The 25,411-nt window shown below is 38.8% G+C and overlaps 1 protein-coding gene across 1 annotated transcript in view; it reads left to right on the plus strand.

Moving 5' to 3' along the window:
* Positions 1-25,411, plus strand: part of SLC9A9 (solute carrier family 9 member A9) — a 564,963-nt gene that overhangs the window by 304,779 nt on the left and 234,773 nt on the right. Inside the window, exons 10-11 of the mRNA XM_049785894.1 lie at positions 11,911-12,024; positions 14,386-14,497. Coding sequence (XP_049641851.1) covers positions 11,911-12,024; positions 14,386-14,497 — 226 coding nt within the window. The remainder of the gene's footprint in view (positions 1-11,910; positions 12,025-14,385; positions 14,498-25,411) is intronic.

The following is a 25,411-nucleotide window of genomic DNA, read 5'->3' on the forward strand; positions in this document are numbered from 1 at the left end:
TGTGTATATATATATGTGTGTAAGTATGTATGTATGAAATTTAACTTTACAAACTCTAAAGTATCATAAATAATTGCTAATACTGTCGTTGACAACGATCTTATTGCCTCCAGCATTAATATTATAATAGAAGGATTACCTACTACACTAACAATAGTTAAAAGGATTGGACAAAACTCAGAATAAGCCTCTTCTCTGTACTGTGCTTGGACAAGTACATTAATCATGCTAACTATAAATTAGAAATATTACTAATCTGCAAATTTTTTGACAAGCAAGAACTATTAAATCAGGTAAGTAGGTGAAAATCTCTAGCCCATTCCTACCACAACTTAAATCCTAAAACTGAATCCCATTTTTATTATTCTGATTTTAAAAGTAGTCAACACTGATAACATTTCCTGTATTCTAAATCTAGAAAGATCCCCTGGGATTACATGTGCATCTCTTTGGAACTATGAAACTTCAACTTTATTGCAAAGACTTCTTGCTAAGAACCATGACCTGGACAGATAATAGGGCCTTGAGATAAGGTTGTCAAGATTGTAGGTATGTAGTACAATTTATCCCTTTAGCTCATAGGGATGACCAGATACACTTGAACAGATTCTCAAGTACTTGGTTGTTAGCAAATATTAGAATTTCAGGAACCAGCATTCATAATACAAAATATATTGTAATGTTTGAAAATATAGTGCAAGAATAAAAATTCAGTTTGTTCATAATATTCATATACTCAATAGGGCATAAATTAAAATCTAAGGAATTCTCTAAAGAAAACTCCCAGTTAGGAATAAGGGTAAATTTTAAAAACAAACTCCCCCAAATTAGCCCATAACAAATTTGTGAAGAAAACAGCAAAAACATGTTTACATCTTCCTTGAATTTTATTTTTATTACAGTTATGTAGATTCAATTAAAATAAATTCCAAAGCAGCACTTTGCAAGTAATAAATTGAGTCCAACCAAGACAAACAAAAGTCACTAGGAGATCATGTGGTTTTAGTTAGGATAATTTATCAAGCAATCGTGAACTATATTAGTTCACTTCATGAGCCATATTAACATGATGAAGTTTCATTATTTTTCTAAGAGGAGAAAAAGAATCCAAAAAAATCCATCAGAATTAATGATTAACACATTTATAACTTGATGCATTTTTTATATTTACTTTCTAGTTTAAATATAGTTAAAAAAATTAGACTTAAAAACCAATGCATTTCTCTTTTTTTTAATTTTTATTGCTTACATATCTTTCACAGTAGAATTTTAGGTATATATTAACATTGAATCAGGGAAATACCCATCACCAAATTTGTCCTCCCCCATCCCAGTTCCCTTTCTGCAACCCATAAACCCCACCATCACCCCCCAGGCTGCTAGAATAGGTGGTCCCCTCTTTGTCTAGCTTACTATTAGTGGTCATATATCTGTTGGTCCTGGTACCCTCCCTTGTTTCCCCTTCTATTTAAAGAAGCAGAGCTAGATAAATCGAGTTATGTGGTTTTGTTTGAAGGAAAGAAAAGCAATAGAATGGGGTACAAAATAAGAAAAAATAAAAAATAAATAAATTAAAAAAAAAGAAGTCAAATACTTTGAAAATGGGCGGAAACCTTCTAAAGGCTTTCAACTTCAGTTTGAGAGAGGACATAAAAAAGGTAATTGAAACACCACAACAATACAGAAAGAAATATCAAATTAAATATCCAGTGAGCACTACAGCAATAAAGACAAGCACCACACAATAGTCTCGGTTCTGAAATCAAATCATGCCAGAGAGCAAAAAAAAAAAAAAAAGAAGAAAGATAAGATAAAATAAAATAAAATGAAATAAAATAAAATTGGAGATATCGACTTCATTATCTACACCAAAATAAAGACATCAAAAAATCGATTAATCAATAAATAAATGTGTGGAAAGATGATTATTTTCTGGGGAGTTTTTTCTTTTTCCCCCTGCATAGGCACATTAAGTATTGGGGATATTATAGAGGGAATTCCCTTGGCCTAGGAGTTACAGGGTTTCTCCACCCCTGAAGTATATACTGTCGTGGGATTAACTGTAGACTCCTTGCATGATCATTTACTCTCCCCTCGGTGCTTTTGTTGTGTATGGAAGACTTCTGCTTCGTTTTGGATGGTAAAATCTGACCTCTGTATCTAGAGATCTTGGTGACTGTGCAGCTCAAGGAATGGAGCTTATGATGGAGTCTTTCTTTGTGGTTCTAGGAGTTCTGCTTCTTCAGTGTTGAAAAACCAATGCATTTATTAGATCTGTATAGAATATAGTGTACTGGTTATTTAAGTTGCTTCATAACATGCAAATGGTTATCATAAATTTTCAGAGGTTTTTTTTGGTAGCAAACTTTCAGAGTTTTTAAACACAGATTGTTCCTTCATAGTGTTTAAATATTTTCCTGTATTCTTTGTACTGTGCAGTTGTTTTCCTGAAAGAAAAAAAAAAAAAAAAGCTTTCCTAAGCAAAGATTACTTTTAACCTGGGGCCTCTCCAAAGGTTAACAAACTTGGAATTAATGGAATCAAAACAAATGTTGTTTACTGTACAGGATAAATAAAATGTTGAGTCAAGTGATTTTTTATTGGCCCAGAGTGGGGGAGGAAGGATTTGGGGTTATTAGTATTGACACTGAATTAACTAGTTTGAGATTTTGTTATTATTGTTGTTGTTGCTGCTTCTGTTATTTGTTGGGAGCGAGATTTTGTCTTTTTTGTCCCTATAGACAAAATTGTCTGCCCCATGAGTAACTATTCTGGGTCACACTTTAGGAATTTCTGACTGTCAAAAGTGCTTCTATATCAATCAATGTGCCCTTATTGTATAGAATCTCCTTCTGAAATATTTCTGGAGACTTATGTATGTAAGACAAAAGTGAATACTGAATACACCCACACATTTTCATTAAGTGCCCCAAGAAGGAAATTATTATGAAGCCTGTTCATTCCAAAGGAATGTTGCTGCATGATATAAATAGACAAAAGGATGCTCATCAGTGTTGCTACATTGCAATGAAGGGGACCTTTTCTAAAATGCTAGCAACCATCTATGATCTCAGAGAACTGAGTCTTTCAGATTGTCAGAATTTCTCTACCATTGATTAAAAAAAAGAAAACTAACTTTGGCAAGAGAGTAAGGAAAAGAGAAGACACTGTGTCATTATTAGTGATGCAAATGAACTTCTCTGAAGGGCAGGCAGGTAGCATGTTGAAACAGAAAATCAATATATGCCTTGGAGAAAAGTAAGTTGCCCACATTGAGAAATTTTACCTAGAGAGCAATCATTCACTTTTGGAGATATCTGTGTATAAAAGTGCTCAAAACAGTATTTTCTAAGAGAACAAAAATCTAGAAATAACCAAATAATGAAAGGGGCTCAGTGAAATAAATTCTGGTAGGAATGTACAATGAGATACTGTTTTACCATTGAAAACTGTTCAATAGAAATTTTATGGAAAGAAGCCTATGGCCAATCCAAGTAAGTTATATTAAGATATGGCTCAATTTATAATAGGCATTAAAATACACATTGTGCACTATGCATTATGTACAGTATATAATTTGTCTCTGGACTTATGATGGAAGCTCACTGAAAATAACTGTTCCAAGAAAAAGCGAGATGATTTAGTATTGTTTTGCACACTAAAAATAATTTTAAAGAAATATAGGAATATAAGTCAAGGTAGATAAGAATGCTTGGTGACTTGCTGAAATAAAATATGAAGAATTACATGTAGGTAAGGCTAATGGAAAAAAAACATGGAAATTTTCATTTTGTTCTATTCAGAAATGATTTTTCTAATTTCTAATTTTAAACTATCACAATTTCATAGTAAAAGAACTAATGCATTGTACATATAGTGAAATGCAAGTGCATATGTATATATATATATATTAATGTATGTGCATTGTTTCTGACATAGACAAGCATCCTTTATTTCTTACAACTTTTTAATATTTAACAACATACCTTGAATATGTATGTATCAAATTGTATGATCTCCATAAAATGTGTTTTATAATATGAATGCATTATCATTTATTTATTATTTCTTTCATTGTGGAATTTGTTTTCAAGTATTTACTAATACAAGTAATTTTTATAAAACTTTCTGATCCAAAAATTATAGACTAAAATTGTTTTTTAATACATGAATAATTATTTTTTTTGTTTTTCTACTTAACTTGATTATTCTGGAATGTATTTTAATGTGAGAAGTGAGTTAGGAAATTACTGTTAATCACATTTTCCCAATTGCCTACTTCTGAAATCTGTCCTAATAATTTCTGAATGAGAAATTAGCAAAAATACTTACCTGGGGGAAAAAAAAAAAGAATCATCAATAGCCCTCATGTTAAAACAGATCTTCTTTAGGATGCAAATGGAAAATCAAGATAAAATAGAGAAAAGCAGCCATTCAAAAGAAATATCAAGCAGCAATAGCATTCAGAATTGAAAGAACCAAGACTAAATAAAAACAAATTGAGAGCCTGAGTAGTAGTAGGACAAATAGGTCAATGCCTTGCATTTATCCAACATAAGTTCTATACCCAGAACCTCATATGGTACCCCCCCCCCCACCAAGTACTATCAGGAGTGATCCCTGAGTGCAGAGTTAGGAGTAATGCCTGAATATAGCCAGGTGTGACCCAGAAAGTTAAAAAAAAAGAGAGAAAAGAAAAAAAATTTAAACTATCTTGCTTGACAGATTATAACTTTGTAGATCAGAAATGCACGCATTGTTATAAACAACATTACCTTGATAGATGAATTAATTGAACAGGGAGGAAAAGTGTAAAACAGAAAATCAAAAAAAAGTAAGTTGATTCTTGGAAACACATATAACTTATGACCTCCAAACAAGATTTATTAGAAAGAAAAGAAAAATTTACCTATGTTAGGGTGATCACAAAACTATATACTTCAAGATATTGAAGATGTTATGAATGACTATATTACAGTGGATACAAAGATCCAGATGGAACAAAACTTATTGAATGAATAAAGAAATACATATAAATTCAACTAACCCTCTTTTACAATAGCTGCATTGTATAGTTTAAAATGTTGCCACAAAGAAAGCTCTAATAAAACAGTGTGTGAAAATTCAGTACTTTTACAATTCAGGCTAGTAAAAAGAATAAATAAACTACAAAAAAAGAGAATTCTAAACCAGTATTTTAAGATTTAATCTAGCAACATAAAAAATGAAAAACAGTGAAATAGAGCGATAATGCATCAGGTAGAGTGCTTGCCTTGCGTGGAGCTGACTCAGGTTTAATTAATCCTCAGCATCCTGTATGGTTCCCAAGCACCTCCAGAAGTAATTCCTAAGACTTGAGCCAGGAATAATCCCTGAACATTTATGGGCGTGACCCAACACACACACACACACACACACACACACACACACACACACACACACACTGATAGAGTAGGGTTTCTTGCAGTAATTTGAGGGTTTTTAGCTTTTGGAAGTGATTTATTCTAATGAATAGCAATAAAAGTGTCTAGGAAAAAAAGTCAGACTGGTACCTTTGACTTGTAAACATTGAGGTTCAGTAGCAGAGAATGAAACAAACACACACATAAGGAGACAAAAAGACTTGCGAGGGCTGCCTAAGCTTTAGGGTCACTTGAGTAGCCAGGAGTGAGATCACAGGTTGCCCATTTATTCAGTACTATATCGCACAAGCCCTGGCTCCCAAAACACGTCAATGTTTGAGTTGACAGTAAGCACAACAAATGTTAATAGGTACATGAAGAGCAGAGGCTGCAGTGATTCACAAAGTCAAGCAGTAGGCATCTTTAAAGTACAGAAAAAGTCATGACAATTTCCTATTCTATTCTTGTCTGCTTTCCCACTACATTTAAAAGACCCCAAACTGTTTTTTTTTCCTATCCTTTTATTTTTGCTTACCCATTTCCTATTTTCCCTGGGTATATTATTCATTTTAATGCATTGTTCAATTATATTATAACATACCTACACTGTTTTGCCTAGGGTATTATCCCAATATTGAGTTTTTTTTTTTAAGAGAGAATTTTCCATGAAAAGACTAAAAGAATATATGATTGTTATAGTATCTGAAGAAAAAAAAAAGATTAGATAAAATTTAACATATTCTTGTTTTGTTTTTGTTTGAGGGGCCACATCCAGAAGCACTTAGGAATTACTCCTGGCTCTGCACCCAGAAATTACTCTTAGTAGGCTTGGTGGAACACAATAGGATGCTGGGAATTGAACCTGGGTCTACCACATGCAAGGCAAATGCCCTACCTGCTGTGCTATTCACTCCAGCCCACGTATTCTTGTTTTCTTAAAGAATCTATTTCTAGTACATATAGAAGAGAATTTATTTATTGTGTTAGAATGTTGCTATAAGTTTTGTAGTTAAATATCGAAAAATTTCTCCTTTGAATTTAGGAATAAGACAAAAATGTTACATCCCACATTTACTCTGCATAGAGAGTCTAATGAGACAAGAAAAAATGAAAAATATATAATCACTGGAAATAAAAAGAAAATTATACTTGTAAATATCAGGATTATGAAAATCTGAAAAAATATATCATAAGACTGAAACTCGTCAGATCAATTTGATATTTCTCAGAATTCAAAATTAAAGAATCAGTTTTATATGTATACAGCAATTAAACAATTGTAAAATGAACTTTAGCAACATGCTTTTTAAACAGATAGCAGCAATTTCTCCAAGTCAAATATTTGGTAGCAAATGTTACCAAAGACAAATATTTGATATTAATTAATTTAAAATTCTTATACTGTGGAGATGTGTCTGCTGTCCAAATTAATCTTTAACTTTTAGGTAATTCTAACTAAAATGCTGGTAATTACTGTAGAAATGGGCAAATTTATTCCTATTTTAAAATGCATCGTAAAGAGATGCAACAAAGTGAGCTTGAAAAAGTCACAAAACCAATTGTTGGAAATAATGTGACTCAACTAGAAAATGCTGATAGAAATAAAAATAGATATCACTACTGTTGAAAAATTCTTGGCCCTATTACCCAAAAGAAATTGTATAAAATTCATAACATGTTTCTAGAAGAAAATGCATCCTAGCTTCCAACTGGGACAGCCCGATGTTGTTGACCTATAGTAGAATAAACAAGTTGTGTTATGATCAAAAAATGAAAATGGTTATCTTCTTTTTTTTTCATTTTGTTTTATTCTTTGGCCACACCTGGTGATGCTCAGGGGTTACTAATGGCTATGTGCTCAGAAATTGCTCCTGGCTTGGGGGACCATATAGATGCCAGGGAGTCAAACCGCGGTCCATTCTAGGCTAGTACATGCACTTGTGCCACTGCTCTGGCCACTGAAAATGGTTATCTTCTACATAGAACATAAAGAATCTAACACACAGTGCTAAATAAAAGACCCCAGAGGAGGCATATTGTCTAGTTCCCTTCACATAATATCAAAGAATGAGAAAAGCCGATTTGCAATGTTAGAAAATTAATGGGGATTACAGTGAGTTGTAGTGATATAACTAGGGCCAAGAAAGACAAGATTTCTTGGAAGCTCTTATAACTCTTTAATCCCAAATATGAATATGAAATCTTTACACTTTCTGGGTAGAAAAAAAGGCTATCAAACTTTTCGTAAAGGTGTAGAAATTACTAGAAAAATTCTGAAGAAGATGGAGTGTAGGGTTCTTCATCTCCTAGTTTATAGACCGGACTGGTGTCTATCTACTGGTATAGATATAGAAAGTCTGAAACAACTAGTCTATCCACTTGATTCTAGCTGATAATCAATGATCAGTTATACAGAAGAGCTGCTGGCTCACAGGTATAAAAATATTGAAAAACATTTTTATTGAAAAACAATGGGGCTGGAGAGATAGCATGGAGGTAAGGCATTTGCCTTTCATGCAGAAGGTCGGTGGTTCGCATCCCATATGGTCCCCTGAGCCTGCCAGGAGCAATTTCTGAGTTTAGAGCCAGGAGTGACCTCTGAGCATTTAGGGTGTGACCTAAAAAAACAAGAGAGAGAGAGAGAGAGAGAGAGAGAGAGAGAGAGAGAGAGGGAGAGAGAGGGAGAGAGAGAGGGAGAGAGAGAGAGGGAGAGAGAGAGGGAGAGAGAGAGAGAGAGAAGGAAGGAAGGAAGGAAGGAAGGAAGGAAGGAAGGAAGGAAGGAAGGAAGGAAGGAAGGAAGGAAGGAAGGAAGGAAGGAAGGAAGGAAGGAAGGAAGGAAGGAAGGTAGGAAGGAAGGAAGGAAGGAAGGAAGGAAGGAAGGAAGGAAGGAAGGAAGGAAGGAAGGAAGGAAGGAAGAGGGAGGGAGGGAGGGATGGAGGGAGAAAGGAAGAAAGAAAGAAAGAAAGAAAGAAAGAGAAAGAAAGAAGAAGAAAGAAAGAAAGAAAGAAAGAAAGAAAGAAAGAAAGAAAGAAAGAAAGAAAGAAAGAAAGAAAGAAAGAAAGAAAGAAAGAAAGAAAGAAAGAAAGAAAGAGAGAGAGAAAGAAAGAGAGAGAGAAAGAAAGAAAGAAAGAAAGAAAGAAAGAAAGAAAGAAAGAAAGAAAGAAAGAAAGAAAGAAAGAAAGAAAGAAGAAAGAAAGAGAAAGAAAGAAAGAAAAGAAAAACAAGTCCATATCTTTGAAATATTACAATCTATTATGGATCTATCCCAGTTTATAAAAATGTGGTATTGGTTGATCATTAGAATAACCATAGACCAAAATGGGCCTACCTGAAAAAAAATGAAACTTTTAATTTACTTATTTATTTGGTGTGGCACCCAGTAATGTGTCTATTACACTATTACTCTGGCCCCAACCTCTTTTTACTGAACATACTAATTTCACCATGAGGCCCCTCCTCATTTCCTGTGCTAAGGCAACTGGTGAATGATCCACAGTAGACTATGGACTGATAAACTTTACATATAGGCCTTCAACAAGTCAATTATTTACTTCAGAAAGGGTAGGACACATTTGTAGTAAAAAAAAAAGAAAAAAATACAATGAGGACTTTGCAACAATTTTGAGACCAAGACTGATCCTGCTCCTGAACCTCCACTTCTCCACTGAAAGAAAGCCAGAAGAATAAGAAAATAGAGTCCCAGGTCACTGTCATCTTGTGCTCATTGTTGGCGACTCAGCGAGAAGTTACATCCTTATGATTCTAATTAATCTCCTACAGCAAATTTGATCCTGGGACTTTTGAGCCAGACATCACTTAGTTCCTTTTTGATCTGAGGTGGAGTTTTGATCACTAAAAATGATACAACGTTTTCTACAATCTTGCACCGTTTAAACACAACAAAACTGAAATTCACTTTGACTCAATATATGTTTTATACAAAAGGGCTTCTGCCTGCTTTTTTGTTGGTGTTCAGAGAGTAAGAAAGACCAACATTATGCTTGTTCATCACTGCCACCAACTCTAGTATTCCTCATCAGAAAGGGAGATGATGGGAGAAAAGGGAGAAGCATGGAAAAGCTTTCAGTGTTGCAATGGGAAGGGAAATAGGAGTTTGTCTTTTGTTTTCCATGGGGATCCATGGTGTTCAATAATTGTTTTCAAGATTAGATATTTCAACTTGATTTGTGTCATTTTATCGAACTCTAGCACTGATCGAGCCTACAATTATTTCCATATACATGATAGAAAAGTTCCATTTTTAGAGCCAGAGATTATGCAATAAAAAAGTCACTACCTTGCATACTGCTGGGCCAGCTTCAATCCCCAACATCTCATATGATTCCCCCAACTCCTTCTAGTAATGATTTCTGAGCACAGAGCCAAGAGTAAAACCTGAGCACTGCCACCTCCACACAAAATAAAAGGCTGGTGGATTCTAGCCAGGAAAAAATGTTCTCTGTGGAGTAAAATACACTTGGGTCTGGAAAAGAGACAAAGGAGACTTCTCCCCCGCTTCAAAAATTCACTAATGAAGCCCTCATTCCAATAATTCAAGTTGAGCAAGTGGGGCCTTGAGAAAAGAATAAGAAGAGAAGAGAGATGATGACCTCTCTGGGTCTTGAAAGGACATGGACAGGAAGCTGCTGTTTACATCTCCAGGAAATAAGGCCTTCCCAACACCCACATTTTCCCGTTGTCTCGGCCTTCCCAGCCTCTGGCCCTGTGAGAAAGAACTTCCTGTCATTTCAGCCACCCCTCTATAGTACACCGAGCAGATTGATTCGGAAGCCACTGTGTCTCAAATATCACTTTTTGAAAAATAGAGACATAATGAGGTAGGAAAATGGTGCTTGTCTCCATTCTGTTTCCCTTACAAAGTTTGTGAATTTTCTGTGGTTATTTGGTGCCGATGTCTTTCTAGACCAGCTTGCCAGTAGAACAAAAGTGCTCTCAGGGAAATTGATGATACTATCGTAGTTGACAAACTTCTTGTCCCAAAAAGCTTCATGTTGTCTCTTTTAATCCTCTTTCTATAGCTGATTTTAAATAATGTTTTTAGCAAGATCTTGTTTTTCTTTTTCCTGTCAATATTCAGCAAAACAGGTTTTCTATATTATTTGTGGGGCTGTAAGTACATTATGTAAAAACATATATAATGGGTCCTTTTAAAAGTCAGGAAAGCAGCCTGAAAGATATTCGAGTGGATAGGATATTGCCTTACAGTAGCCAAGCTAGGTTCAATTCCTGGTACTCCATTGGTCCCCAGCCCCACCAGGAGTTATCCCTGAGTAAGGAATAAATCCTCCAGATGTGACTCAAAACAAAACAAAAGAAACAGAAAAACAAAAGTCAAGCGATGCCTATAGTTTGCCTTATGAAGTGATGTGGATAGGCTGCAAAGGAAGTTTTCAAAACTTCCACATGAAAACACTCAACTGAACTAATTCTTTTCTGAGTTGGCCCAGTGGCAGCCCCTGGATACATCATATTTCTTATCTGGAAGCTGGCAAACATTTTTCATCCTCAACTTAAATTGTTTAGTTAATGGTCTAAGAATAACTCTCGGGAACATCCCTCAGCATAGCATGTTATTACTCCTTTCCTATGATGGAACTTGATGTATCTATTGTAGTCTTACTGCATAAACCGATCCTTGGGATTAATCGTTTCCTTTTTACTGGCTAGAAACTAGAGATGTTTAATGGATATACTACATCAGTCAATTTAATGAGTCTCATTGTCTAGGGATTGAAATACACTGATCATTCTTACGTTAAAATATAATCAACATTCATCCTTATTCAAGTTAAAGTTTTCCCGACTTGCCTCTCCAGCCTGCCTGTGGAAGGAAATTTAGCTTAAGGTGTGTGTGTGTGTGTGTGTGTGTGTGTGTGTGTGTGTGTGTGTGTGTGTGTGTGTGTGTGTGTGTGTGTGTGTGTAGTTCTTCAAAGACTGGGAACTCCATTAGACTTGCTGGGTAATAAGTTCGGCAATCTTTTTTTTATATATATAAAATCTTTATTTAAGCACCATGATTACAAGCATGATTGTAGTTGGGTTTCAGTCACAAACAGAACACTCTCCTTTACCAGTGCAGCTTTCCTACCACCAATACCCCTCTCCCTCCTTCTCAGGGTTGAGCAATCTTAACACAGTGCAGCTTCAACAAATCATATAGCTTCTGTTTTGTAATGGAACATTTTATTGCAATGGAGATCACTCAATAAAGGGGGATTCTGGTTTATATTAGCAAAGGGGCTATGTTCAGAAGCTTTGAAGGTAAGAAGAGAGAGAGGTGATGTGTAACTGTTATCAGGAATCTGTCACCAAAAGAAAGAATAGGACAAGGCAAAACCTTGTGCCCCTCAAGCATCTCAGCTTCAGGTCAAACGCCAGACCAACGAGGACCATGCAATCCCTGATCCAGCTCTAGGGCATCAAGTGTACTCAACTCTGGAGCCATAATTAATGGTCTTTTATGGTTTTATTCTGTTTTGTTTTTCAGTTGTTTGAATTTATGAACTTCTTGGCTGAGAATGTCATCTTCTGTTACATGGGCCTGGCACTGTTCACATTCCAGAATCATCTCTTCAACGCCATTTTTATCCTTGGAGCATTTGTATCCTTTGAAATGCAGAATATGGGGTTGGTTGCTTTACTGATTATCCTGTGATGTTGTTAAAGTTATTTCCTCTGCTTGACTCCCAGACTCAAATTCAAGGCTGTGATGTAATTTCTAGTTAGGGGAAGATAGCAGCCTAGAAATTGGGAGGAGTTATTAAATGCTTATGGTTCAGGATATGTCATTTGGAAATAAAGACGGGAGTAAAATTGCATTTTTAAATGTAAAAAATATGTTTAAAATGTATGCATCATTTGTGTAGAACTGTTCAAGCCATTCTTTCCAGAGAAATCTATTTAATCTGCATTAAAGTGTCTCTGAACACAGCCAGGATTATTAAGCTTTAGAAATATTTTCATTATAATATGATACAATAATAATTTTTCCAGTGAGGACTTTGAGAACAGGATAATGAGGTTAAGATCAATGAAATGAGCTTCATAGACGTGCTCTCATTCTTTTCTTAGAGTGTGGAGAGCCTACAAAGCAATGCTCAGGGCATCCTGAACTCACTCCCAGTCATTCCCAGCCAATCATGCTAGTGGCTAATGCTAGGACCTCAGGATGCGATGCTACTCAGACCCTGTGATACTAGGGATTACTCATGCTCAGGGTCTCCACTCATGGCACTGCTGTATGCAAGTGCACAGACAGATCTTGTCTAACTCTAGTCTTTGATATTGGGAATAGGATTTGTCCTTTGGGTGTTGAGACCTAGGAATATCCCCAGGGATAAATAAATAGCTATTGCCTTCTTCCTACTTAAAAAATTGGGCTAGGCCCGGAGAGATAGCATAGCGGCGTTTGCCTTGCAAGCAGCCGATCCAGGACCAAAGGTGGTTGGTTCGAATCCCGGTGTCCCATATGGTCCCCCATGCCTGCCAGGAGCTATTTCTGAGCAGATAGCAGGAGTAACCCCTGAGCACCGCCGGGTGTGGCCCAAAAAAACAAAACAAAACAAAAATTGGGCTGATGCTTCTCAGGGCTATAGAGAATCAGAACAGCCAAGAGGGCCAACCCTACACTGAACCTTTTATCTAGCTGCTTGCTCCGATAGATAGATGATAGATAGATAGATAGATAGATAGATAGATAGATAGATAGATAGATAGATAGATAGATAGATAGATAGATAGATAGATAGATAGATAGATAGATAGACAGACAGACAGAGATACAGACAGACAGACATATATGTATATGTATATTGGGTTTTAGTCATAAACACAACACTCCCCTTCACCAGTGCAGCATTCTATCACCAATGCCCCCTCCCTCCTTCCCAACACTTGCCTGAATTTGAGACAGGCATTCTACTTCTCTCACTCATTAAGATTGTCATGATAGCTGTTAGTGTAGGTATTTCCCCAATGTACCACTACTCTTTGTGGTGTGCTTCATATTGTGAGCCAGTCCTTTCAGACCTTATCTCTATTCTTTCTGGGCACATGCTCTATTTTTTGTTGATGTTGTTGCTGTTTCCTGAGTTTTCAAAATATACTTCGCAAAGCTAAGTGATAATTTCTGGTGAGTCTTGAGGACAAATTACACTCAGGTCAGCTGTATACAAGGCATGTTACCTGCTAAACTATCTCTTTGGCCTTGCTTTGCTTTTTTTCTTTTTATTCCACATTCTGTTAAACTTTTATCCCACACCTAGTCCTTTCATGTCCCTTTTCTCAAATATTTTCATCCCCTTTAAGGATAAACTTAATAGAATGGCTATGAGGAACAAAGTCAGATAAGAGTGGAAGAAAGAGATGATCATCAATATTTGTATAGCTTTTAACCCCAAATGCTTCCATTTTGCTAGAATGCCTCTTAAGACAGCATCTGTATTGTACATGTAGACAGGCAATTCCTCTCAAAATTAAATCCAGTAAGAGAAAAAACAAGTAAGTGGAGCTTTCTCAATATAAAGTTTAGATGTTGATGGAAGGTAAGGAAGTAATCATGAGCAAAAGTAGATCCATTCTTTCTAAAATTCTGCTTAAAAAGGTGGTACCATAGCCACTGAGCATTTTCTGCCATACCATCTGCAGCAAAACTGAGCTCAGAGTCAATCACCAGCCACCTAAGTGTGATGAGAAAATGTTTAGTAATTAAAATGGCAACAGGTTAACAATTTAAAATCAAGCTTCTATCCAAAGGAAGGCCAAACTCTCTATTGTTCCTAGAAAGGATTTGACATGGAAAGATGAATTTTGAAAGCAAGTTGAATGTAATATTTATTGATAGGTGTGCCCCTGTTTTCTGGGTCAGAATAGAGAACAGCCCAAGGACATAATGGTTAGAGCCCCTAGACTCCAGGAGTTATGTCAGCCACATTTTCCTTAGCACTCTCCCTACTGTCTGCAGTTGGCCATCTTTGTGGCCAGGGCCTGCCACATCTACCCCCTCTCCTTCCTTCTGAATCTGGGCCGTAGACAGAAGATCCCCTGGAACTTCCAGCACATGATGATGTTTGCAGGTAGGTGGCATGTATAACTGGGGTGGGGTGGAGTCGGGGGGGGGGGGGGTTCCTCTCTTTCCCTTTGATGGCCCCTGAAAGTAGGAGGCCTGGAGGCCTAGGGAAGCCTAGACCTCTCAAACCCAACTTTGACCCCTTATGCCCAACACCATACCATCACTTCTTCCATCTAAACAGCTGTTAGGTTTTTCATTTGAGAAGGACCTTGAAAGGGAAGGGACTCTTCTTGGCAGGGCCTCAAGGGAGAGTGTCTGCCAGAAAGTGTCAAGTCTATTTCCACACCTGAGAATTGGAAGCTTATTTCAAAACTGCCTTGGCAGGAAGATGATATAAGTGGTGCCACACTGCCATCTTGGAAGGTCCCACACTGAGGTCCCTGTTGCTTCCCCCTGCTAAGTACCACAACTGTGCTCAGCTTGTACTGCTTTCTAGAAACGTCTGCTCTCTTTGCTTAAACCTGGTCTCCTTTTTCCAAAAGAAAATAGAGCAAATAAACACACTGATTTACTCTTCCCTAAGCTAGGATTTCCTTCTCTTCCATCTCTTTTCCTGCTGTCAGCCTTCCTGGTTCAAGACTTTTCCCATACGTACCTCCTGTGTATGCATGTACATCACATACTGAGACAGTTTCCTGTACATTGTGTGAAAATAAACAGACAGACAGAGAAACAGAAAGCTGCTCTGCAAAGAGAGCAAATGAGTAAAGCTCAGGGTAGACAAGAGGGTGTGGAAACTTTGACCAGCTGTCACTCTGGGGCTTGGAAACTGATAATGAAACCATTCTGTATATGAAGAAGTAGCTTCAGAAGCTCAGAAAGGCCACTCTGACTGCACTGCTGAGCCAAAAATCTGTGAAATTCTCTCCCAAACCAACCATAAATACAGGATTGATTCTTCTCATCCCACCGGAGTCTTGCTCACAGTGAAAGGTGACTGAAAATGAATTGAGTACCAACAAACAGAGCTTGGGAGCCAAATTTACCCTCTATGGGCTTCTGATGAGCTCGCCTCCATTTCTAAGCATGGCAGATGAGAGAGGATAAGGAATGCATGAGATTAAAAGGTGATCAGAACAGTAGTGAGTTTGGCCACTACAGGATGTCTCCTACAGGAAAGCCAAAGGCAGAACTGATCATTAATAGATTGGTTGCTCTTTTGCAAAATGAAACTGTTTCTTTTACAAAATGTAAAGTTATCTTTGGAGGTAGGGAAAGAGAACTGAAGTGGTAAACCCTAAGATGTGTATCCCCAGTACCCCTCTTCATGCACTGCCAGAAACCACCCTATTTTAAACAACAGCAACAAATATCACCTTTCCATCTTGCCCACCAAAACAGAATGGCCTGACTCGAAAACTGTGGTTTGTTTAGGAAACTCAGATATCATATTACACTTTAAGCAATCCCTCCATTTTATATAGAAATCTTTAAAATAAATGTAAACATGTAGATAGCTGTGTCAGGTGTGAGGTGTCTAACCAAGCAGCTATCTGCCTGGATGTTTCCTGCAGAAACAAGTACTTTCTCTGATTAGCTGTTGGAATAAAGATTCCACCCAATTGAAGACCAGAAATATGGTATGTAGGACCAGGAGAGGGAGCCCAGAGATAATGACATCTTTATGAAATTCTAGAGTAGAGTTAGCCCTGCCCCATCCCCACTTAAAAAAGAAAGTTGGAACACAGCCACCTTCTTGGTCTTGTCTGTGGTTAGACTTGGGCTTGCAGGGCAGAGTTAAGTGTCTGCTCTGGAAGCCACATGACCCACAGCACCTAAAACATGTGCTATCTTATTGTTTCAAAGCATCTTCATGAGGGTTGAACAACAGTGCAGTAAGTAGGGCACTGGCTTTGCCTGCAGCTGACCAAAGTTTGATCCCCAGCATCCAATATAATCCCCTAAACCCACTAGGAGTAATCCCTAAATTTATAACCAGGTCTAAGCCCTGAAAACAGCTGGGTGTGGCAAAAAACAAAACAAACAAAACAAAACAAAAATATCAAAAAAACAAAACAAAACAAAACAAAACAAAAATGCTTCTAGAAGCAAACAATCACCCCAGTATTTTAGGACATGACATTCAGTCAGTTGGTTATAATCACTAAAAATGCCAACTTGCCAAATTCTCTGGACACTAACTTACATACAGGGGACTCTACTGTCCAGCAATAGGCATCCCACTCTCTACTTCAAGCTCAGCAGCATCCGTAGGGTCTCAGGTCACCCAGCATTTGCAGCAGAGTAATTTGGTCTTGGATGTTTTAGTCATCTTGAACTCTCATTCTCTTGAAACATTTGACTGGAGCTAGTTTTGTACACATTTCAGACCAGGGAAGTGTTATGGTTGCATCATGAAATCATATATGTGCAACTCAAAAGCTCCATCATACTTCTCTAAAACCTTTTCTGGGCAATACTGCAGGTTCACATCTGGGACAAGGAAGAATAGGTATATTGCTTACTAATTTTCTCTCTCACAAATAGAGAGAGAATGAGTGAATGTGTGTGTGTGTGAGAGAGAATATTTATCTGAGTAGAGATGAAGCTAAGTCTGGAATCCAGCCCCTTGACATAGAGGGGCCAATTGACATGTTTCAGATTTGCCATCGAGGGTGCGAGAACAAAAGCTGAATCCAAACAAGGCTTTCCCAGCATGGGCTAGCATAGCCCACCATCCTACATGTCTACACGGTCTTCATCTAATTCACAGCAAACCCCACACATGGATGGGACCTCCCACATACAACCTAGCCCTCCTCTCTGATTGATTCCACACTCCCCACTGACCCATAAGAGTGAGGAAATGTCAGGGGGCTACCCTATGTTCAGGGTCAACTGCTCCTGCCCCCAGAGATTGCTCCAGACGCCCCTGTGGATTTTCCTCTTGAATTGTGATACACTCCACTCAGCTCCGAGACTAACGGTTTAAATATGTGAGCCAGGAAATCAAATTTCATAGGTCATCTTGGGGTCACAGAAGCCAGAGGAGGAGGGAAAGAACCTGATCACATAACATACCATCTTGCTTTTGTGGGAGAGCCTTTGCTGACCCCAGAGGTGAACTCAGTTTCCTTAGTGGGTTAGTGCTTCCTGGTGCATTCAGAGGTGGTTAATGCGGTAGTTAATGTAGTTGTTAAGAGTTCTGGGTCTCAGGTAGCCAGAAATAGACCACGATTGGATTCTCCTGCGTCCCATATGGTCCCCCAAGCCAGGAGCAATTTCTGAGTGCATAGCCAGGAGTAACCCCTGAGCTTCACCAGGTGTAGGTGAGTTCTGGGTCTCCACTTAGAAGGATGCTGAGGACTGTCTCAGGTACTCTGGTTGTCTTGTCTTTCCTCAGTGCAGTCTTTGCCAGAAACTTCAGTTTCTGCTGTGGTTTAGGGAATCCTTTGGACTAGGGAAAAGCCATGGTCCTCTGGCAAACATGGGAACCCTTGAGTGTGTTTCTTGTTCTCTCCATGTCATTAACTCTCCTATTTGCTCTGCCTACCAAACACTCTATCTGGGCTGGATATTTGAGGGAACAGAAAATAGGGGGTAGGGACCTGTTTCTGAAGAGGGAGAAGCCTTACAAGAGTATGGCTTCAGCCAATATCCCATCCTTCTGACCCAGTAACTGAGAGCCAGTCTTATGAGAAGTGGTTTCCAAAGATATTGATGAAGTAGATCTCCAGTCTTTTTGCCAAGATGCTGGAGACACCTGCACTGTCCTCTGGTCCACATAAAGGTCACAGCATATCCTCTGCATTGTTGTTTTATGTCATCTCTCCCAGACTGGGTCCCCCAATCTTTCAGGAGATGAAAGGACAGGTACTTCACACTCCTCCAGGTCTGATGAGCACTTAAAGAACTTGGGGCTGGATGGGAGATTTCAGATCAGCGTGTTTTTCAACAAAGCTGCAGACCTCATGCTACCACTATTATGACCGTGGGGGCCGATAGTAAAGGTCTTGCTCGAAGAACACTCCAAACTCTGTGTAACTCGTGTAGAATCATAGCCTGCAGGCACTAAGCCTGAGAGCTGAAAGTAAGCAAAATCCTCCTATCCCAAGTCAGGAGTTTGATCTCCTCAACTTCTTTGCTATAAGAAATTTTGCCATGAGAAACCAGAAGTAAATTCTGGTTTGGATGGCAAGATTGCAGTTCTGAACTTTCTAATTCTGAAGTTTACCCTAACCCATCTCAAGACCTTCTTAAAATTCTAGAGCAGCAGCTAGTAGGCTCTGCAGGATCCTGTGACCCCCAGGCCAGGGCTGGGGAGGAATGCAAAGTTTCCCAGAAACTGTTCCTCCTGCCCCCAAGCGCCTGAAGTGAGTTACAGGCCACAGAGCTCAATTCCCTTGAAACTCAAGAAGCCAAGCTCTGTGATTTGAATTAAGAGAGGAGATGTGCTTTGCACAAATTAGCTTCCCCATTGATGTGGTGCCTTTTACTAAGATCACGCCTCTTGTTTTTGTTCAAATCCATGTGCTACAATTTTTATTTTATGTAAAAACAAGTAAGATCTGGGAGTTGCTGGAAAGAGGGAAAATGCCAAGCCCAATTGAATCCTGGCAGCTTTCCTGGGACCACAGTGTGCTGACTGCCTACCCCAAACCCCACCCTCAGGACTCCAGAGCCACCCTGCAGAGATGCACTGCAGATCTGGGCTTCCAGAAGTTCCAGGAATCACCTAGATACCAGCAACGTGTCCAAGAACAGACTTATCCAATTTGTCTGTTTATGCTGCTCTTTGAAGAATGTAGCAAACCAGGTACTCTTTGTCCCAGATCCAGAAAGTGCTTTTACCAGGAAAACGTGTCCCAGATTCAACAGAAAAACTCACTCATGGGATCCTGTGGTCATCAGAGTTGTGCTTGGCTGCTGAGGTCATTTGTAGCTAGTCTGGTTGTCCACTAGCACTCATCAGCATCCAAAATGTTTTCAGCACCAAAGAATTAAGAGAAAGGCATCAAAAAAGAAAAAAGCCTGCATTTGCCACTCTGGCTAAGTGCTCCTTTAGCTATTTCAATTTTAGGAACTCCGCATTCTAAAACCCCAGAATTCCCATGTTCTAGGAAAGTTGGTCTGTCTCAGACATTTGAGGAGCCTCATGGTTAGGGTCAGTTTGGTCTCTGTTAAGAGCTGAAATCACAGCCAGAGTCAAAGAGAAGGAGACAGAATCAGTGAAGGAGAAATAGGGCCAATGGCAGGACTCCACAGTGATGAAAACAGTCTGGGGTGGTTGCCTCTGTGTCTTCCACCAATGATAGGATAAATGAAACACCTCCATTTGTGCATGTGGCATTCTTATAAACACCAAATCCAAATATGCATTCTTGCAAGCTGCCCAGGAGTCTGGTTTGTGCGTCAGTCTATCAGTAGAGTGCCTGTTTCTTCCCCAGTCTCTTCTCCTGCCCTGCACTGTTTTGCCCAAACTGTTCTGGATGCTAATTTTGCTGCTTATTTTCCTACTCTTTGACCCTCAGCAGGACTGGTTCCATTACTGAATTTTTTCTGGTCTCTGCTGCATGCTGAGGCTCTGACCTCCCTCTTCACTAGTCTGGTGCCTCTATTCATAGCATTTTCCACAACACCCCACCTTTACTTTTTATTTCCTGTGTCCTTATATACTTCCAGTTTTAGTGCAAATGTTATTTCCTGTAGGAAATATTGATAACTGCCCCAGCCTGGGTTAATGTTCTTTATCAGTCTTCATATCTGTCCATTCATCTCCTCTCCCAGTGCTCCTCCCACTGTCATGATATTTGCCATCCCATTTGATCCCTAGATGGAAGCCTTGGAAAGCCAAACCTATTGAATTCATTTTGTGCTCAATATCCAGTACTCCGTCTGCAACTGAAGAGCTTTCTACCAATTATTGGTGAATGACTGGGTGAATGAGTCAGTACTGACTCTATAACTGAGGTCAACATTTTATTAGTATCCCCACTTAAGACTGCCCATCCCTGTGCCCTCCACCCTGGAAACTTTTGATATCATGGGGCCATTCTCAGTATTAGCTATGCCTACTTCCAAAGAGAGGACCTAACCCACAGTCATTATTAGACAAAAATTAATATTTTTAGTGAAATAAAATGTTTTATCTTCTAATTTTTGCCTTCTAATTTTGCCTAAAAATCCTTCCTTGAGAATTGATAGCAGCAAACATTGTTAGTACTTCTTTAAAAGTAGCATTTAGAACTTTTGCTATCTTTATTTACTCTGTGTTAGGGGACTGGGGTGTATTTGTTTTCTAATTACAGGCATGAAATCTCATTAAAATCCCTAGGATGTTTTCATGGACTGGGTGATTGGAATCAAGAATCAAGAGAAAGACAACATAAGATTGGGAAATAAATTTCTTCTGTTTTATTTATTCTGAGAGGGATAGCTACATGACAGGAGCCATCTCCCTTTTCTCTTTTGTTGTTTAGATATCCAGAAAGAGACCACCTGGATGATGCCCCTAGGCTGTCAAGCATTCCTTGCCCATGCCTCCCCCTCTACCAGGTTCCTGCATTCTCCCACATGAAGTCTCTTTCCTGCCCTTGGCATAGCTTCTGAAAATAATTACACCACTGCCCCCTCCTTACAGAACTGGGCCACTAGCCAGCTAATGGGGCACAATTGCAGAACTTGTTTCCCATTACAGATAAACTTCCAGGGGCTCAAGGCCTCTCTCTGGTGCAGTCAGAGACAAGAGGCAGCAGTGAGCAAAGCAGGTCTTTTGAGGACCAGGTTAGCCAGAGTCTCTAGGAGTAACAAAGATGTTTTCACCCATATGTCAAGCAGCTACAAAAAGAGTCCCCTTACATCCATCTCTGAGTAACCATGGGTATTTGTGGCCATAGCAGAGTAGCCAAGTAGTGAAGGTTTCCATAAATTACAAACCATTATGTTTTAAAGGCAGATAAAAGTTTATGGATTTGCAATGAACCTGAAATACCGAGGATGTAGTCTAGTACTCTGGTCTGCCTCCTACAGTTGTTTTCTTATCTTTTTAGGAGAAAAACATCATTTTTCACTTGACTCCAAATTAATTTACTGAAAAATTGACTATCCCTTATATTAAATCCTTGTTGGATTATTGGCACCTCATATAGACCTCATAAACTACCAAGAAAGATCCCTAAACACAGAATTAAGAGTAATCCCTGAGCAACAAAGATAGCCTGTAATAATGCCCTCCTGAAAAAAAATAATAAGTGGGCCAGAGAGATAGTACAGAGAGTAAAGTGCTTCCTTGATTCTTGACATTACATATGGTCCCTTGAACACTTGCAGGAGTAATCCCTGACAACAGAGCCAAGAATAAACCCTGAGCACAATTGAATATAGTCCCACACTCCCGCAAAAAATAAACTAAAAAAAAAAAACTTTGAAATGAATTTTTAAGCAACAAGTTAGGATATGATATTTGTTGCCGCCCCCCTAGAAAAATATAAGCAGGGACCATTATGTTGGTGAAACAGAGATGTTCAGGTTTTGGAGTGGATCATGTTTGCCTCCCTATACTAACTAAAGGAACCACATATGCACCTTACTTGGATGGTCAATGTTGAAATCCTAGCTTGGAAAAATCTATAAAATGCTTGCTATTAAATCCATGTCTTAACAAATGCTCATGCATGTGATTCAGTCTCTCATCTCTAAACACCATAGACAACATTTAAATATCCACACATTGAGGCCAGAATGATAACACATTGGGTAGAACGTTGGCCTTGCATGTGGCCAACCCATGTTCTATCCCAGCATCCCATAATCCTCAGAGCCTGCCAGGAATAATTTCTGAGCAGAGAGTCAGAAGAAATCCGTAAACACTGCTGGTATGGCCCAAAAACAAAAACAAAAATGAATGATGCACACATGCTTTTAGGAACCCTCCTCCTATCACAGATGGAGGTTTTCAGAGATTTAACCATTCCTGGGACAGCCTGAGGCTACTAGTAAGTGCTAATAAAAGTCAAACCCTGGCCCCCTTTTCTTCTCCCCATCTCCTTCCTTTCAGGAGAGTGGTTGGTATCTTATTCCTGCACTAATACATGACAGAAGTGCTATCACCCATTTTTGTGAGGGAAATGTACTGTGCCCTAGAGATCAAGTTAGTAAGTGTAAAATGCCATGCTGTACTTTGGGAACTTGTGAACATGAAACTATACATCGAGTAAGCTGGCACTGCCTATAAGACTGTGGCAGTTCCAGGGAGACATAGTATGAAAAGGATTTTTGTCGTGTGTGTGTGTGTGTGTGTGTGTGTGTGTTTCAGAGAGAATGTTTTAGAAGTAAAGTTGCCCAAAGCTTCACTATTTTATAATTTAATCCAGGAATTTTAATTACATTTAGGTTATATCCCAAATATTTGGCTGATAGTTTTAACCAAATTAACCTTTCCCTGGAGGTGAACAAATCATCTCCATTCTTTCCCCCATTTTCTGCTTAGATGTCTTTGCTAATTGCTCATTTGTTTGGGCAGGAGATAGATATAGCCTCAGAAAGCCACCAATACATGTGAACCAAGTTCAAAAATAAATTTATCTGTGCCAGACATGAATCCTCTAAGTCTTCCCTCGGGTTCTTCAGAGAGAGTTCAAAGGAAGTCACTAAAATTGACTCAAACAAGTTATATGTGTAAATGAGCAAAAAAGCAGTTATAATGGAGAATGCCTCCACTGATTTTCCACCAGGCTGTGAAGTCATGTAGCAATTTTTGACATTGGTTCTGAGCTACTGGGAGGGTTCACTACTGGGAGAGTCAACATGTTCTAACTAAACTTCTGTGAGTAGAGCTGGTCCACACCCTCAGTCCCTGCCTCTTACTAAGATGAGTCTAGGACAAGTGTTTTGCCTAAGAATGTCACCCTTGTTTTCCTTTTATGGATCTTCAGTCCCTCTCACGTCTCCACTTTCCTCGGTGCCTCAAAAGTGCTCTTGAACTTTCGTGAGACTGTCGTAAATTCCCAGGTCTACATGACAACCTGCATGTTTGCAAGCATTTCAAAAATAAGCCCTTCAGAAATGAAGAATCTCCTTGCCCGGCAGATTCCTTCCATACAGCTCTGAGGAGGAAGGGTAATATTAGGTGATTTTTTTTTTTTAGTAGTTGATTCCAAATTCTTTCTCCTCTTTTCCTTAACCTTTTAACCTCCAACAGAATAGCATAATTTGAGTCATTCAGCCTCATAAATTGAGGGGGGGGAAATGATACCAGGACCAGTCATATGAACATGTAGTATAAATAAAAAAAAAAATGACCAGAGTGGAACAACAAACAGAATAGATACCCAACCTATAACAAGATGTAAGTCAGCGAGCATTTGCAGTAGGATTCTGGGGGGTAAAGGAGTGAGATGTGGGAGACATGCTGGGAACGAGTGGAGGGGGGGATAACATTGGTGGTGGGAATGCCCTTCATTTATTGTCACTATGTATTGTAAATAATTCTATGTAAATGAACTTCAGTCACAATAAAAAAAAAGAAAAAAATGAATCCACAGGTATCAGTGATACTGGGAGAGTTAGAGAAGGGGAGAAAGGGAAAGAGACAGAGACCTAGGGAGGTGGGCAGAGTAGAATAAGAAAAGGGAGGACAAGGGCAAAATTTTGATTGCAGACATTCCCTCTGATTCATGCCCCCAGTGGGAAAAAGAAGGGACATTTTCTTTGTCCTTAAACTCAAATTCTTAACTAAGTTTTTTTATTTGTTGAGTTAAAGATTGACAGGAAAATATGACACAGGTTAGAATGATAAACCATGCCACTAACTAGGGAAACTTGGTCAACAACCCTCTCCATCCCACTTTTCCCTCAGCTTTATAAGTACATATTCTATGATTCTGCAGAGATTCATAGGGTTAAAAGATGTAGAAAGACTGAAAGATGCTCAAACCTCAGATTTTAGTAGTGGTTCCCCAGTTGTAAATGGTTCCTATCTGAAGTCAATGTTGATACTATCTGGAGAGAGTGCTGGGGGCTATATGTTGGGGGTTGTAAGATGATCCCCTTTTGCATGTTGACTCTGTTATTATCAAACTCTGTCCATCTTGTGGCTTCATAATTCCCTGAGTCAATTATGTGCCCCTTGGACACACAATGTCAACACAACCTTGGAATTTGTTAAAAATATGTCTCCAAACCCCACCACACACAAACTACTAAACCAGATACTGGGAGGGAGAAATTCAGGGATTGAATGCTGAGTAAGTCCTCAAGGAAACAAATTTGACCACTGCAATGGGGTATGCAAGCCTCTGGTCTAAGGGAGAAGAGATATGGGCTACTGCTAACCGTATTTTCAATATTCTGAACCAGAAGACACCTGTCACCTATGCTCTTAATTAATGGCTAAGAACCAATTGCATAACTATATACACCTGCAAGATGCTGGAAAATGGCATTTATGCCACTAGAGTAGCTTATAATGGACTGGACTCTAATGAATAGATTCAGGTGGATAAAGGTCCATGCCATATTTACCAAAGTAACTCACTGTCACATTCATAACATTGCCCTTGGTGACAAAATAAACCAGGATCTGAGTTTCTCAACCCAGCAATGCTTGACATTTTAGTCCAGACAATTCCTTGGTGATGAGCTATCCATTCTGTAGGAGCAAACCAGGTTATTGGCCACTGAATTAAATGAGTGTCTACCGTCATTCCCAAGCTGTCAACACCACAAATGTCTCCAGGCATTGCCAGGTACTCCCTGGTGAATGGAATCGCCCAAGTTGTTAACTACTATTCCAACTAGAAAATATGTCACTTGGCCTTTGGGATGCAACTGACCATAAATTGTATATTGCTCACAAAATGTTTGACTTGCTTCTGATCTCTGTAAGCCTTTCTTTGGGTATCCTGTGTGGAATATTTCAGCAAGTCCTAAGGATCATTCTGCATTTACCACAACCATCTGACCTACATCAAAATATACT

This window comes from Suncus etruscus, chromosome 13 (assembly GCF_024139225.1).
Source record: "Suncus etruscus isolate mSunEtr1 chromosome 13, mSunEtr1.pri.cur, whole genome shotgun sequence".
Taxonomy (NCBI): Eukaryota; Metazoa; Chordata; class Mammalia; order Eulipotyphla; family Soricidae; genus Suncus; species Suncus etruscus.